General features: G+C 40.8%; 1 protein-coding gene and 1 long non-coding RNA gene across 3 annotated transcripts; one reads left to right on the top strand and one right to left on the bottom strand.

The window, feature by feature from the left end:
* Positions 1–41: 41 nt before the first annotated feature.
* On the bottom strand, positions 42–16,900 carry LOC111949866 (gamma-sarcoglycan). Of its 2 annotated transcripts, none has more exons than XM_023967204.2 (8): positions 16,622–16,900; positions 12,992–13,189; positions 8,894–8,998; positions 7,979–8,066; positions 7,053–7,169; positions 5,900–5,972; positions 5,635–5,758; positions 42–2,660 (listed from the first exon to the last, which is right to left on the bottom strand). In XM_023967204.2, exons 2-8 carry the CDS (start codon positions 13,184–13,186, stop codon positions 2,493–2,495), a joined length of 870 nt encoding a protein of 289 aa, XP_023822972.1. In that variant the 5' UTR covers positions 13,187–13,189; positions 16,622–16,900; the 3' UTR covers positions 42–2,492. The 2 variants fall into 2 exon arrangements, with proteins under 2 accessions (XP_023822972.1, XP_023822971.1); XM_023967203.2 differs by having other exon boundaries at positions 12,992–13,186; positions 16,622–16,899.
* On the top strand, positions 8,993–9,694 carry LOC111949867 (uncharacterized). Its single transcript, XR_002875401.2, has 2 exons — positions 8,993–9,147; positions 9,419–9,694. It is a non-coding gene; the product is annotated as an uncharacterized lncRNA (long non-coding RNA).
* Positions 16,901–17,470: the final 570 nt, after the last annotated feature.

Raw genomic sequence — 17,470 nt, forward strand, 5'->3', positions numbered from 1 at the left:
TATTTATAATGTTAATGGAAAATGTATTTTCAGATACATCATTTCAAACAATGATATACATTTTATTCTGTTAAAGACAGTAGCTTTTTACAAGAATAGCACATGTTTTATTCAAACATACAAAACCTGGCACACATGTTCCACAATTTATCAAAACATCTTCAACTTCACAATTTTTAATATTATAGAATATTATATTATATTTCATACCGTGCTGTATAAGTACAAGCAAACGCACATAAAACATGGGTTAACAGCGAACAGTAATGCATTAGAATCTATGTAAGAGTCAAAGTGGTGACAAGATAACTAACAAGCTAACATTTTTTCTAAAATCTAAATGTACAATAAATATTCCCTAAAGTAGTAGAACACACAGGCTACAGGGGCCTCATTTATCAAAGGTGTGTGCGCACAAAAAAATACTCTAAACCTTGCTTATGCCACTTTTTCCTGCAAAGGTTGGTATTTATCAATTGTGAACATYACAGGAAAGTGTGCATATCTCCACGCAAATCTCAAACCATGTGTGTGCACAACTTTTCGAAGGTTGATCAACTGTATTGCAACAAATAGGCTTATTGTTTGTTTGGGGAAAATGGGAGGTGTTTGATGCACAGGAATTATAATGATGGTAGGGAAATAAAAACATTCAAATGTAGGCCTAATGATAAAACAGTTGCATTTGCCATTGGTAAGGAGATTGCATAGCAGCATGTCGTCTAATATTTATTTTACTTTTATTATATAGGCAGGATGTCTCCTTTTCTGACATAACTGATTTAAATTATTCCCGCTACGCAACAAATAGTAGACTACCATTTATCAATCGCTAATTAAATAGCCAAGCATGCTCGAAAGTAAATAGACCGGTAGCCTTGATAGTATGTGACAGTAGGCTATGGGAAGGCTACAGTATTGCAGTGCAATAGTATTAGGAGTGCGACATAGCCTACTTAATTTCAGAGCCTATACCAAGACCGAAGATAGAAACACAATGATGTATTGATAAACAAAATATAGAACATTTGAGAGAGTGTTGAAAATGCATGCTTGCTGTTCCTGTACACTTCCAGTCATTGCACTAGTTAGCAATGGCTCCAGAAAGTACCTTCAACTTCCTTCAAACTGCAGCAGAGACATACAAATGGTATCCATGAGTGCATCTGACTGGGTAAGTAGAAAAAGTTGCCAAAATGTCGCACTATCCCTTTAATTTCCCATTATTACAAAGTTATTACTTATAATACTGATTAGTTTGACTGACTATACTCTAAACTCCAATATAAAAACATTTCACACAGTAAATGCATAAATGAAAAAAAAAAAAAAGTGGCAGCTGGTGAACTGTGAGATGAAATTAAGTACTTGGGAAAACAGTAACTTTTAAAATCTCGTGCAACAGGATCAGATGTATCAGATTGCTCAATGTTGCATAATGAATGTGTAACACAAACACAAAGGCATTCAACTGTACCTCTATTTTCTACTCTATTTCTTAGACAATAACTAGGTTGTATTTGTACTAACTATATTATACACTTAGTATACAAAACAATAAGAACACCTGCTCTTTTCATGACAAACTGACCAGGTGAATCCAGGTGAAAGCTATGACCTCTTATTGATGTCAAATCCACTTTAAATCAGTGTAGATGAAGGGGGGAGACAGGTTAAAGAATAATTATTTAAGCTTTGAGACAATTGAGATATGGATTGTGTATGTGTGCCATTCAGAGGGTCAATAGGCAAGACAACATAATTAAAAGTGCCTTTGAACGGGGTATGGTAGTAGGTGGCAAGCGCACCGGTTTGTTTCAAGAACTGCAACGCTGTGTTTTTCACACTCAACAGTTTCCTGTGTGTATCAAAAATATTAGGAAGGTGTTCCTAATGTTTGGTATACTCAGCTTATCTACAGACTAGATCATATAATGCTTTTCTGCTCATATGCACAACATATTAATACACTAAGGGCCGGTTTCCCAGSCCCAGATTAAGCCTACACTAAAAATCACTTTCAATGGGAGATTCTCCATTGTGGACAAGGCTTCATCTGGGTCCAGGAAACTGGGCCCACACAAAGTCCTATATTATTGCATCACAAAAAAACATATTGCATAGGATGTAATCTGTTAACCAGCTCCTCATTGCCCAGCCATAATACCATAATTATAAAATAAACAATCTCAACTCAGTGTAAACATAAGATGGTATCAACAACTATACTGCTTATTGTGGTATAAAGTTGTCATGTCACTGTTTCAGTTACATAGTAAAATAGTCTCAAATTTAACTTCCATCAATAAAATGCACCATGAAATAATTACTTAAGAGGATATGTCTTCAGTTTAACTGGTAGTTTTGTTCAGATATGAAAAGTTGTGGTTGTTTGTTTTGCCTTTTTGAGGATTCATATGAAAGTGTTTCAGAGTACCCAATATAAAGGCATTTTCATTCACCAGGGTATAATCTGATGCCAAAGACGCTTACTAGCACTCTTGGCTTTCACTGCACGTGGAGGTGACCCCGGCCTTGGACAGGAACAGCTTTCCGCTGGGACAAACACACACTTCGTAGAGTCCCTGAGCGTTTCCAGACACACCTCCTTGTCCCAGGGGGAGATTAGGCAGACGCACCGTCTCGGCATCCAGAATCACCTACACAGACAACACACAACAAAGGGCGGGATCAGACGCACCACTGCTGAAACACACATATACACGCCACTGCTGAAACACATACACGCCACTGCTGAAACACATACATACACACGCCACTGCTGAAACACATACATTACACACGCCACTGCTGAAACAATACATACACACGCCACTGCTGAAACACATACAACACACGCCACGCTGAAACACATACATGCCACTGCTGAAAACACATACACACGCCACTGCTGAAACACATACACACACACGCCACTGCTGAAACACATACACACCACTGCTGAAACACATACGCGCCACTGCTGAAACACATACGCGCCACTGCTGAAACACATACATATACATGCCACTGCTGAAACACATACACACCACTGCTGAAACACATACGCGCCACTGCTGAAACACATACATATACATGCCACTGCTGAAACACATACATGCCAATGCTGAAACACATACACGCCACTGCTGAAACACATACATATACATGCCACTGCTGAAACACATACACGCCACTGCTGAAACACATACATATACATGCCACTGCTGAAACACAAACTCAGCAAAAAAAGAAACGGCCATTTTTCAGGATCCTGTCTTTCAAAGATAATTCGTAAAAATCCAAATAACTACACAGATCTTCATTGTAAAGGGTTTAAACACAGTTTCCCATGCTTGTTCAATGAACCATAAACAATTAATGAACATGCACCTGTGGAACGGTCTTTAAGACACTAACAGCTTACAGAGGGTAGGCAATTAAGGTCACAGTTATGAAAACTTAGGACACTAAAGAGGCCTTTCTACTGACTCTGAAAAACACCAAAAGAAAGATTCCCAGGGTTCCTGCTCATCTGCGTGAACGTGCCTTAGACATGCTGCAAGAAGGCATGAGGACTGCAGATGTGGCCAGGGAAATAAATTGCAATGTCCGTACTCTGAGACGCCTAAGACAGCGCTACAGGGAGACAGGACGGACAGCTGATCATCCTCGCAGTGGCAGACCACGTGTAACAACACCTGCACAGGATTGGTACATCCAAAAATCACACCTGCGGGACAGGTACAGGATGGCAACAACTGCCCAAGTTACACCAGGAACGCACAATCCCTCCATCAGACTGTCTGCAATAGGCTGAGAGAGGCTGGACTGAGGGCTTGTAGGCCTGGTGAGGAAGATCCTCACCAGACATCACCGGCAACAACTTTGCCTATGGGCACAAACCCACCGTCGCTGGACCAGACAGGACTGGCAGAAAGTGCRCTTCACTGACGAGTTTGCGGTTTTGTCTCACCAGTGGTGATGGTCGGATTCGCGTTTATCGTCGAAGGAATGAGCGTTACACCAAGGCCTGTACTCTGGAGCGGGATCGATTTGGAGGTGGAGGGTCCGTCATGTTCTGGGGCGGTGTGTCACAGCATCATCGGACTGAGCTTGTTGTCATCTGGTACCCTTCCTGCAGGCTCATCCTGACATGACCCTCCAGCATGACAATGCCACCAGCCATACTGCTCATTCTGTGCATGATTTCCTGCAAGACAGGAATGTCAGTGTTCTGCCATGGCCAGCGAAGAGCCCGAATCTCAATCCCATTGAGCACGTCTGGGACCTGTTGGATCGGAGGGTGAGGGCTAGGGACATTCCCCCCAGAAATGTCCGGGAACTTGCAGGTGCCTTGGTGGAAGAGTTGGGTAACATCTCACAGTAAGAACTGGCAAATCTGGTGCAGTCCATGAGGAGGAGATGCACTGCAGTACTTAATGCAGCTGGTGGCCGCACCAGATACTGACTGTTACTTTTGATTTTGACCACCCCTTTGTTCAGGGACACATTYTTAKATTTCTGTTAGTCACATGTCTGTGGAACTTGTTCAGTTTATGTTTTAGTTGTTGAATCTTGTTATGTTCATACAAATATTTACACATTTTAAGTTTTCTGAAAATAAACACAGTGGGCAGTGAGAGGACATTTCTTTTTTTGCAGAGTTTACATATACACGCCACTGCTGAAAAACATACATATACAGTACCAGTCAAAGGTTTGGATACACCTACTCATTTAAGGGTTTTTCTTTATTTGTACTATTTTCTACATTGTAGAATAATAGTGAAGACATCAAAACTATGAAATAACACATATGGAATCATGTAGTAACCCCCAAAAAGTGTTAAACAAATCAAAATATATTTTATATTTGAGATTCTTCAAACAGCCACCCTTTGCCTTGATGACAGATTTGCAAACTCTTGGAATTCTCTCAACCAGCTTCATGAGGTAGTCACCTGGAATGCATTTCAATTAACAGGTGTGCCTTGTTWAAAGTACATTTGTGGAATTTCTTTCCTTCTTAATGCGTTTGAGCCAATCAGTTGTGTTGTAACAAGGTAAGGGTGGTATACAGAAGATAGCCCTATCGAACATCTATGGAGAGACCTGAAAATAGCTGTACAGCAACGCTCCCCATCCAACCTGACAGAGCTTGAGAAGATCTGCAGAGAAGAATTGGAGAAACTCCCCAAATACAGGTGTGCCAAACATGTAGCGTCATACCCAAGAACACTCGAGGCTGTAATCGCTGCCTAAGGTGCTTCAACAAAGTACTGAGTAAAGGGTCTGAATACTTATGTAAATGTAATATTTTCTGTGGGGTTTTTTATTCTAAAAAACAGTTTTTGCTTTGTCATTATGGGGTATTGTGTGTAGATTGATGAGGGAAAAAACTATATTATCCATTTTAGAAAAAGGCTGTAACGTAACAAAATGTGGGAAAAGTCAAGGGGGTCTTAATACTTTCCGAATGCACTGTACATTTACATGCCACTAGGGGACAGCATCGCTGCTATTTATGGATATCAAGGCCAGTAAGTAAATGTACATGTCTCTGTCACATGTAGTGTAAAATATAAGTACAGTACTGCCAGTCAATAGCAAGTAAATCACACATTGCCTCACCAGTCCTTCACTGGAGTGCAATAGAAAGTCCATGTTAGATACAGCCTCGATGTTCCCGGCCAGTGCTTTGACAAAGACTCCCTTTGGTGCATGCATGCTGAGAGAGCGGGTTGGAGACTCCAGCCTGGAACACACAGGAGAACATCAGTTTGATCAGTTCCACATATGACTGTGATAAAACAATCATTAACTGCTTGGAATTAAGAGTTCAAATTTCATATTGGCCTATTCCAAGATGTCAATGGTTATGGGATCCAGCATCTACCTCAAGTCTTTGAAGGGCTCAGCTTTGAGCAGGGGCGTCTCTACAGAGTGTTCAAACAGGGCACCTTCTAGACCTAAATAAAAACAAACACACAAGGTGCTCCTTATTAAGTTGATAGTTAATTACAATGAAACATCATTGGTGTTACCATAGGGATACAGGTTACATATAGTATTCTATTTCATTCTGCTATGTACTGTGAGTGGGTCTACAGGTCCTGACAGTCAATTGTTCCCCTAGGTGCTTGTCAACTGGTGTTAGTGAGAGGATGACATGTGCACTGGCTCAGAGTCACCTCCAACCACCAGACTTGAAGGAGAGAGAGAATGTTTGCTTTAATCACTGTGGTTGACAGCTCCCTTGGCTAGCTAATTACATCTTTATTACCACCAGCCTTTGCCAATCGTATGTTACCATAGCATGCAAAGCTGCTCACCTGACATCACACTATAGAGTCTCACTAGGTCTGATAGTGATATTGTAACAGTATACACATCTTTAGCTTTGTTCTGTTTGTGGTTTTCTGGCCAAGGTTGTGTTAACTTTTGCTCAGTGTCTTGCTAAAGTGAAATGACCGTCACCGTTCAGCGGTACGTCAGGCTCCAGATGTCCGAGACATAATGAAGCTATCAAAGGACACTCTCTTCAGCTAATTACCCCACACAGCACGAGGGCACTGACCTCCCATCAATACTAAAACTGGACACAACAAAGAGATTTAGGCAAAATAGACAACTTGAGCATACAGTCTATAAACAATTGGGTGGACTCTGATATGTTTGACTTCCGTTCTTAGTTAATGTAGCTTCAATTTACATTATATTATAAATATACTTTAATTATAAACCAACAAATTAAAAAGCAGTGTTTCTGTCACCTTTCCTGTCATTTTTAGATGAATGAGCTTGACTTTCAATACCTTTTCAAGGACAACTTCGCAGAAAAAGTAATAAACTGCTCCAGTCCAGTAACTACTATGTCAAATGAAAATATATTACTTTGATATGTAAGAAAACACTCAGTGATTCAGTACATTGCTCTCATAAATTACAATAAAATGAATGAAAACCCTGTTTGTAGTTCATATCTGTAATGCTGTATACACATGTATGGGCTAAGTGGTGTGACACTGACAGTGCAGACATGATTGTACCTGTGACACGGAGCTTGTCTGTCCCAACAACCACCTCTTTGTCATCAGCAGAAAACAGCATCTTGGTGTTGGAGCTGATGACAAAGTTCTGTGCATTTCCCTGGGCCACATTTGGACCTAAAATGACACCAGGGAGAAATATTAGAGACCAGAAGCAGTCAAAGCTGTGGGACTGGGAGACATAGGCTTAGCATAATTGAGGTATCATATGCTGTATCACTAAAACATGTACATTTTGCACYCAGCTTTAAAATTTGGATGAATTTGTTCACTTTGTCACCTCTCTTTCATAAGAAATAAAGCCAGGGTGCCGGTAGGCCTACTGTCCAACTGTCTCCGGGCAGAAACAGGCCAGTGAGATATTTAATACACTTCAATACCATTTTCTATAAAAGAACAGAACAAGATGTTCTTTCCAAACGACTTACAGTATGTCTGAGGGGGAATAGACCAAATAACTGTTCTTTAAAACCCTTAAACTTCCTTCACAGAGGGTCACATAGATAGGTCAATGCCTTTTATGGCATAATGACCAAGAATACATAACAGTCTCGTGAAACACTGTAATTAGTTTAGTCGTTTGTTACCCCTCTAATTATGGCACACTCCTCTACGAACCCCACTGGCCAGCCATAAAAGGTGCGCAAATAATAGTCTCTGTAGGTCTGAGGCCCCTGGTGTAACAGATAGGCCATTCTGGTACTGATGATAGAAAGCTGGGCATGGGGTATTAATGGCAATCTGATGGAATATAAAAGGGGAGATGCGTTTTGTCATTGCTAATTTTGTATTACATACAATAGAGCTGCAGGACAAGTCCATGAATGAAATTGCTGAAGTGTCCATATATCAGTTGAATAGTGCAATTTATAAATATTGCTAGCATGCTGTATGTGTGTAGGTGTGTGTGTTTTCTGTCCACTTACCTACAGAGAGACTTCCTGTGACATCATTATTTTCATTGCGGGCATTGAGGGTGACGTTTTCAGACGAGTTCACCAAGAGAGAGGAGTCCTGGYAAAAAAATAACTCTTTGGTCATCAATAAGCATCCTGTGCATGTCAGATATCACTGGACAGGACTTTAATTGAACATGGGGCACAACACAAAATGATGCATTGCCAATGAATGCTACAAAATGCATCGTTATGCTCACAGGTTCAAGTATCTGGTCTTCATTCATACCTTTCAGAAAGCACTACTGAGTTACAATAGGCTAAAGAGATGTAGCCTATTTGGGCAAGTCGTGAAAAGCAGGTTGTGTATAATGAACACTGAATCTAATTCAAAACTGTCGACTTCAGTGATGAAAGTGTCAGTCCATAAATGGTGAATACATTGCGTTTTTAATGAAGCTCAAAGACAGAGTGGGGGAAAACACAGCACAGTGAGGAAAAACCATAAACATGTAGACAACTGCTGCAAAGTGTTACCATCTGCTGCTCGATTGCACACCATTGACTGTTTTCCACCACAAATATCCAGGAGGTAAATAAGGAACTTGCTGCACTGTACATCCACAGGGACTGCCAAAGCTTATTGAGTAAGACACATTTCCCAACTACGCAAGAGAACGATGTCAAAATACAGATCATCTGACTATCCCTCAGGAAAGTTGTTTTGGTGTAATTGCCCAGTGTTTTTAACAGGAAGCGCTCCTAGAWTCAACAAACAATCAACTTTGATTTCTATGGTTTCCTGACAATGAGTCAGAGCTTAGGAACCCAGACCACTTGTAATCAACACAACCCTATTGGACTGGGTATGAGTGTTTGAGGAGAAGGAGGAGCAGGAGGAGGAAGGAAGAGGAGAAGGAGGAGTGTAGGAGCCTGTTTGCTTACCTCTCTGGAGTGGATCTCTAGGGCGTAGAGAGGAAAGAGGAACTCTGACTCGCCGTCCTCAAGCCTCACTCCGTCCGATGTTACTTTTAGGTGTCCCATCCCTTCCTGCAATGACAAGCAGAAAGAATTAACTCAGCAAGGCATCAGAGAAAAGGCAGTGCACAGGGTCCTACAAGAAATTCACTCCGTAACCATGACCATACTGTGTCCCCAAGGATTTCTGTGACACCATGTGTTGTTTCTAACTCTGGATGGTGAGTGAATCTATTTTAGGTGCTGGTCTCTGCTGGGTATAGTGTTGGGAGTTAAACACACTGTAGTAAATATATGATTCATAGCACCCCAGGCAATAGTGACTTTGATAATGATCCAGTGTGAAAGAAAAGCAGAATCTCTGATTTCAATTCCACCTAATAACTACTTCMCTCAGGCTATATTCCAAAAGGACGGAGGAATCATGAAATGTGTATAAAACTAAGCTTACTGTGCTAGAGGGCAAATGTTGGTTTTTATTCATCCCACCAGGCAGCCATTGGATGCCAAGGATAAGAGACATGTGGCTATACCCTCCAGGACTGAGGGTAAACTCAAACTAAAGCAGCAGAGATCTATGTGTTTGCTCTGCCAATGCAGTCACTACATTCCCAGGGTGTGTTGTGTTGTGATGTTTCAGTTACTCCTAAGCCCTACTTATACCTGGTGCTAACATGAGTCCTTTGTCCTGATCTTGTCTAAATTCTAATTGTGCCTTCATTTCCAGAAATGTGTCTACACATGGTATTAAAATGTGTCTGCTATCTGTCCACTGTGTCTGCATTGTGACCTGATTTCCTGGTCTCTTCCTTTATATAAACGATTTCACAGCTAAATAGTATGTATTTATTGTAAGACACATATTGATGTAATAAGTTAATGGTTACACCTGTCAAAGATTTTAGAGGGCGGAATAATTATGATTTAAATGGTTTCTCTSTCCAGATCTGTCTACACTTGTAAGATATCCAGACACAATGCGTTTTCTGACTACTTCCGAAGGGTTGCAGGATGATCTGATCACAATCAGATCACAATTGTGTCTTTTGATTGTCTACACCTGTCTAAAAATGTGGGCACAATAAGAATGTGGACAAAATCAGGACAAAGGACGTAAGTTAGAAGCAGGTATAAATGGGGCTTCTATCACTTTTTAAACATTACTTAAATTGTAAATCAATGCAAAATTAATCAAAACATTTTTGCCTAATACATTATCACATCATATTGGCTATATGCTTGGCCTGCCAATATTGTTCATCTCAGACCATATTATATTTCAAAACTCGAGCTTTCATAACAAAATAGATTAGTTGTTGTATCACTTGAGGCACAGCTGAGCATAAATTGAAATAAGTAGCTTTTTATTTTACTGAACTGGATGGTCAGTCTCAGCGGAGGGAAGGAGAGAGCAACAGAGGATCCGCCTCTCACGGTCCCTGCTCTCTTCTTTCCTCCAGTTGAGTGACCAGAGAGGGTACACCTCCTCCCATTGATGTCGAAACTCGAGTCGCACCGCATTATTTCTGCCTCATTGACAAATTCATGTTGTTCCTATGACCAGAGAATGTGAAATATTCCTCGATATTAATATAGACAGAAGGAGCTGCTAGTAATAAAAACGCTGGCCAATTGATACACTTCGCTACTAAGAGCCAGTTTGATCAGACATTAGGTCGGGGCGCCGTATGGATGGTGTGACGCAATTGCAGAGCCTCCAGAGGAATGCAGAGGCCAAATTGAGCTCTGTACGGAATCGTCGTGCGCCTCCGACATTTTTTAACAATGCAGAGGGCTCAGTCAAATATACTTATAACTAAATCAAGATAGACCACAGCCTGTCGTTTCAAACGGGAACAAATGAGTCATAGTGGGCAGAACAAGCAAGGAGGGGATAGAGCCAAGCACGGGCTAGAGAGATACTATTGGCGAGTTTTAGCATGCATGCGCATATTTCCGTTAGGGAACGCCTACTCTGTGAAGTGCGCGTGTGCAATAACTCAATTTGCGTTTGCACTCCTTCTAAACAATACGATTTTTTTAAATGTTGGCGACGGGGAAAGTCTTCAAAACGTAGTTCACTCTGTTCGTTACAGATTCTAGTTTTAGGAACAGAAAACTGTATTGATATCAAATGTTTAATCGATGGGAAAATGTGTAGAATGTCGGCCAAAATCCATCTCGTTCCATCTTCTCCCACTACCGCCCCTGGGCTTCCTCTCACTACCATATTTGGTAGTGAGTAGAAACGCCAAACGGATGCGTTACATTTATACTTCTAGTGAAATATATGTCTCATTGTTCTATATGTGGCTCAGAAGCTCCTCATTGATATGATTGGTTGACAGTAGGTGGGGCGGGAGGTCCTGTTAAACACAAACTCACTTCCTTGACAACAGCACCGCGAAGCGCAAAACGCATGTTTGCTCTGACTTCTGCAGAGGCCGTATTACCGTAAATGCCATACAGCCAATGCAGGCGTCAGATTGAGTTTGCGGTGCCTTTTAGTCATTGCAGCTGCCGTGCGAGATGGAAGTAAGGAGAAGAATCACACTTATAAAAACAGCAGCTCTTTGCTGTATTCTTTGACAGTTTCTCCCTGGTAATAGTTTTAAAAGTTATGAAATCTCAAGTAACTGAACTCTATACTACTCTGTAATTGGTCATCTCTGTATAGCCGTCGCAAGATCCACTTGTTGATGCTTATTTATTTAGGCCTCATTCCCCCTATCTAATATACATAATGCAGCCCTCATCCTCCACATACAACACTCTGCCAGTCACATTCTGTTAAAGGTCACCAAAGCACACACATCCCTCGGTCGCTCGTCTTTTAAGTTCGCTGCAGTTAGCGACTGGAACGAGCTGCAAAAAACACTCAAACTGGACCGTTTTATCTCCATCTCTTCATTCAAAGACTCAATCATGGACACTCTTACTGGCAGTTGTGGCTGCTTCGCGTGGTATTGTTGTCTCTACCTTCTTGCCCTTTGTGCTGTTGTCTGTGCCCAATAATATTTGTACCATGTTTTGTGCTGCTGCCATGTTATTGTCATGTGTTGCTGTTGTCGGTCTGTTGTAGGTCTCTCTTTATGTAGTGTTGTCTCTCTTGTCGTGATGTGTGTTTTGTCCTATTTTATATTTATGTTTTAATCCCTGCCCTGTCCCCGCAGGAGGCCGTCATTGTAAATAAGAATTTGTTCTTAAACTGACTTGCCTAGTTAAATAATAATATCAAACTCTGTGGGTCGTGGAACCTATAGGCACGGTGATTCGAGCTATCTGATTGGCTATCCTTGTCAGCCTGGTAGGCGGAGTTTGTCACTACAGACAAATTAAAAGGTTAAAAATGGGAACACGCTGCGTACCCAGCGCGCAGAGCTTCTAAATCAAATGCACCTTCCGCCAAAAAACGCAGTCGAATGAAAAAATAAATAAAGAAGCGGAAAAGCCTTTATCGTTGGCTTTTCTACAGAAATGTTTGGTGATCGACCAGTCGATCGCGATGGACCGGTTGGTGACCACTGTTCTAGAGCATCTTCATAAATCCACATTTGCATCTGGAGGGATGTTTCTTTGTCTCATTAACAAACATTTCTAATTTTTAATTGATTCAGGAAAAATATTATATGGCGTTTTGTCCATACAACCACCCCAAAATATAGCTTCCTGACATCCAGGACCTCAATATCAGGAGGTGTCAGAGGAAGGCCCTAAAAATTGTCAAAGACTCCAGCCACCCTAGTCAAAGACTGTTCTCACAGCAAGTGGTACGGGAGCGCCAAGTCTAGGTCCAAGAAGCTTCTAAACAGCTTCTACCCCCAAGCCATAAGACTCCTGAACAGCTAATCAAATGGCTACCCAGACTATTTGCACTGCCCCCCAGGTTTTATTTTCTTAAAACTGCATTGTGGGTTAAGGGCTTGTAAGTAAGCATTTCACTGTAAGGTAGAATTTGATTTGATTTTAAATCTGTCTGTAGTCTATAGTAAAGGTCAGGTAACGTGTTATTAATGAGCTAGAGCTAAGTGGTCTTTGGAGAGCCATGTCAGTGACCCAACATACCGTGTTAAACCACATGACCCGGAGGATCCATATGGTAAGGGCAAAGTTCACAGTGAGGATGATAATGAGCAGCAAGACAAACAAGTAGAGGCAGCGCTTCCTCCAACCGTAGATCCCGATCTTATAAATTGAGTCAGGGACCGGGGCAGGGACACTGCTGTCCTGGGTGGTGTTGACATACTGCTCCCTCACCATCTGCTGGGGAAAACACATGGACAAGAAAAGAGGCAGTTTAGATCAATGGACATGTCTGACTGACTATACATTACCCTGAAGTGGCAGTTATTTATAATCATCATCATCATGCATCACCAGTGGACTTGCTTAGTTAAATGAAGGTTGAATAAAACAAAATCTATTGGAAATTGCCTCATATTATTAGCAACCATGTACAGTACAATGCCTGTTCTTATGACTCTAAACACCTCCGTCACTAATGATCAGCTGGATATCTGGCKAGAACACATGGAAAACTTGAATATATTTCTGACATCTCAAAGATGGCAAGAGAGAGAACTCCTCATTCCATTGGCTTTAGTTTTAAGTCCAGACCATATACTGTAGAACTGAACAGAGCGTGATTCTTGGGTTCTATCGGAATGCACACTCATATAAATCAACAGTACCAGAGATATAAATGGCAAAGGCTTTGCTGCTTCTTCATATTTTTGTCATACAAGAGCAAAATGATCTCAATTATTGACCAGTTAGAGCTAACTTTTTTTTTTTCAAGCATTCTACTCTTCTGTAAAGGGTGGATCGATGATATGAAACAGAGACATGAAAAGCCCAGTAATATTTCTAAAGAATGCGCTGAGAATATAGTCTGAGGGCTGAGCACAAAGCCATAGCTTTTTTGCCCTACAGGAATGGAGCCAGGGCTGGTGTCACATTTAATTGATTAATCAACGTTTATACTTTCATTCAAGTCAATGCCTGAAGAAAATTAATTGAGTTGTAGGTAGTAGCTAAAAAAATGCCTTTCACGAACAATGACAATGAAACAAGCCCTTTCACCAAATAATCTCCACCCTGAATCCTAGAATCATGTTTAACACTGCGTGAATAAAGTATATACAGACACCATGATTAAATGTGACTGATAAAGGTGATACAAATGAATTAATCTGTTCATTTAATTTCATCTCTGTCAGCACCAGTGGAGGACAMCTCATAGTAATGGCTGGAATGGAATAGATGTATTCCATCTACTCCATTCCAGCCATTACTATGAGTCATCCTCCCCTCACCAGCCTCCACTGGTCGACACCAATACTGCAAATTATTTCACACAACATAGTTTCTGTATCATCCCAGTTTCCCCAAGATCTGCTGTTTACTTCATACTGACATTAGCTTGTTGACAAAAACGAAACAAATGGTAAACTGACTGTCTAGTTGATTTGTTTCATGCCAGTGTGTAATGGAGACATAGCAGCTTGGGTGATTTACATATGGACAGATGCTCCGCCTCATTGGAGGAGTAAACATGGTCTCCACCATGTTTAAGGAGCAACTTTTCATTGTGATCTATAATTCTTTCCTGACATGAACAGATGCTAAGCTAGTACAGCACCTCAGTGTAATTTGGCTGGCTCCCAACCAATAATAATAAGGTTAGGCCTACCTGGAGAGGCTGGGGAAGTTAACTGGCAATGTGTGGCACTATTATAGCTCTTTGTTTTTATTATAACTCCTCATTTCTGTTTGTTAAGACAATTTTTTTTACTGAATACCACCATGTTGCTCCCTCAGCGGTATATCTTAGTGACTAAATCAAAGGTAGATGGATTAATAGTATACATGCTCCCTACTTGGGTCCGTTCCCTAGGAAGAGATGTTTCAGAGAAGATGATAAACGCCTAGTCATTGCATATACAAACAGCTTGTTTCCTGCTGTTACCATAAAAATGCAAACTTGCAAAGYCAGCAAGTGTGTTGGAATAAAGGATAGAGAGTATCTCTCACCACCAGGTCCCACCTCTCCTCAGGACCTGTCACACTGTATCCACAGACTAGCAGTGATAAATAACCCTTATTCACACAAATGATGTAGCAGAAAAAACTAACCCAAGGAAATGTGGAGGTAATCTTTGTTGTGTGGTATGCTTTTTTTTATATACCAATGCTCATTTGTATTGTTAATTGGACTGAGTCATCAGAATAAATCATAATGACAAATTGGATTGCAACAGTTCCCAAAATTGGTTTCCTCTTGACCCATCTTATAGTGAATACAAACTATAACTAACTGAAAAGAACCATCCACACAGGGCTTATACCCTTTCTTTATAAAATGGTACCATAGAATATAAATTAGAGATGCCCATACAGTGTGTTAGCAGTATGAATTTAAGAAAGTGCATATATGTGCAAAAAAAATTACACTGTAATAATACTGTGTGGAGTGCCAAAATTAATAATAAAGGTTGAATAACTGAAATGTTAATTGAGGTGTTAATGAATCTTCTTTCCCTAATTAATTTAAAGAGAAGCATTAGGAAGAGAGCTACTGCTAAAACAACAGTGTGGGAGCAGCCTGGTGGCAGAATTTCTTAAGGTTTTCAGGCTCCAGTTTCAGCGTGCCAGCCCAGCCACAGACCAATCTTACCATAGCAACCCAAATAAACATTCCTTAAACAACCTCACCACTGGACTGCAATGGAAAGAATCCTCCTCAGCTAATGTGCTTTAGGAAACAAAATGCTAGTCATGTCACTTTCACAGAACAGAAGCCTAGTAGTTGAACACAATTCTTTATGAGGCCTGATCACATGAAAAGGCTTTTAAAACTAATTTAAAAAGCCCAATAAGACTTCACTGTTCTCCTATTATGAAGAGTATTGAGTTCACCTTATAGACTTTTAACATTGCTTTTTATCTTGGGGCCCTTGTCCATTAACCTCAAACCAGTGATGCTACGATTACTGCCATGTTCTGTCACCTCACTTTGACCTGCTCAGGTGCCAGCAGAACTTCCAAAGCCCCATAGTGAGTTAGCTGGAGGATATTCACATAACGACTGCTGGGGGAAAAAACAATACTCAGGAGCTCAAATGTGAGCTGTCGGAAAGAAGGCGATCGAAGGCCAAGCCCTTTCAGTTCTCTGCTAAGTGTTTTGTCTCTGTCTAAGCTGCTGTGTCCATGTCTCACATCTGCTGTAATGCTTCCACTTCTAAAAATAGGGCATAGCATTGGGTTCTAAATTTTAAAAGAGCCACAGGACATAACATGAGCAAAACTAATCAACAGAATGATATGATACAGTAACAAGGGAAATTAACTTAAATTGTAACTGAAGTACACTGTCAACTTTTTTCTGTCTTCGAATATTCTTGACCATGTATGGTCAAATTATTACCAGCACATGAAACAATAGTTCTGGGACAATAAATCCACTTACATTTAAATTCAAGAGTTTTTCTTTCTGTAAAAATCACACATCTAAAATAAAAAAGTGAAAATAAGCAAAACAATAAGGACACCAATGTCACCACCAGACAATCACAAGACAGGTCAAAGTTTAGACTGTGAAGACTTGAGTTTAAACACTAGAGTATTCAAAAGCTGCAGATATTCACAGAGCACTGACTTGTACAGTAGCAATGACAATGAGAGCATGTTGCCTACCTTTGTGTGCTGAGACAACGAGCTTCCTCTCCGGTAGCAAACAGAGCTCTTCTGAAGCAGCAGTAAAAGGGGTAGCAGCAGTGGATCCCTTGCCTCGGATGTCTGTCAGGCGTTCAACAGCTGCGTGCCATAAATCTAGCCATGGAACTGCCCCAACTAATCACCATGAGACGGCGCTCCCACTTCCTGCATATCAAATGTGCCTCTCTCTCTACCTTGGGCTTCCCTTCTTATTTTGATTACCCTCTCAAATCATCTCTGCGAGCAGCCAACGCTCATTGATACAGCAGGGTATCTGTGACTCTGGGAAATACTTTCAAAAGTGTCGAGGTGGGAAATCAGTTGTCTGGAATCTGATGTGCCCTTAGCCTCCATGAATACCAGTGTGTCACTTGCAAAGCATGAGCTTGAGTCTAATTTAAGAAGCTTCAGTTATAGCTTTCACTTGGGAGTTTGGCAGTGGTCTTCTTGACAGCTTCAGTATGACAGGTAGACCTGGTCGATCTTGTGGAGGGCTGTCAGTAACAGAAGAGACAGGCAGGCTACAACTAGGAGCATGTATTAAATACTTACGCTAAAACATTTTAGTTCTATTCTACTATTTACATTATGTTCCACAGGAGATTGGTGGCACCATAATTGGGGAGGAAGGGCTTGTGGATGGAGTTAAATAAGTGGAATGGTATCAAATACACGAAACACACGTTTATTTGGATGATATATACAATGTGTATCCCATACATATGACTAATACATTTGTATTAATAGATAGTGGCGTTACTGTAGCAGAAGTTGAAATGGAAGCAGTGTGGGGAGTTTGTTATGCAGAGCTTTGTATCATTTCACTCA

The sequence above is a fragment of the Salvelinus sp. IW2-2015 genome, linkage group LG22, assembly GCF_002910315.2.
Source record: "Salvelinus sp. IW2-2015 linkage group LG22, ASM291031v2, whole genome shotgun sequence".
NCBI lineage: Eukaryota > Metazoa > Chordata > Actinopteri > Salmoniformes > Salmonidae > Salvelinus > Salvelinus sp. IW2-2015.

Bases quoted from the DNA above. Each gene is read 5' to 3' on its own strand.
- LOC111949866 (XM_023967204.2), bottom strand. From the start codon at position 13,186: ATGGTGAGGGAGCAGTATGTCAACACCACCCAGGACAGCAGTGTCCCT. The intron at 7,170-7,978 runs GTAAGTGGACAG...GTGTCATTTTAG, and splicing joins CACAGGAAGTCTCTCTGTAG to GTCCAAATGTGGCCCAGGGA. The intron at 5,759-5,899 runs GTAGATGCTGGA...TGTGTGTTCCAG, and splicing joins GAGCCCTTCAAAGACTTGAG to GCTGGAGTCTCCAACCCGCT.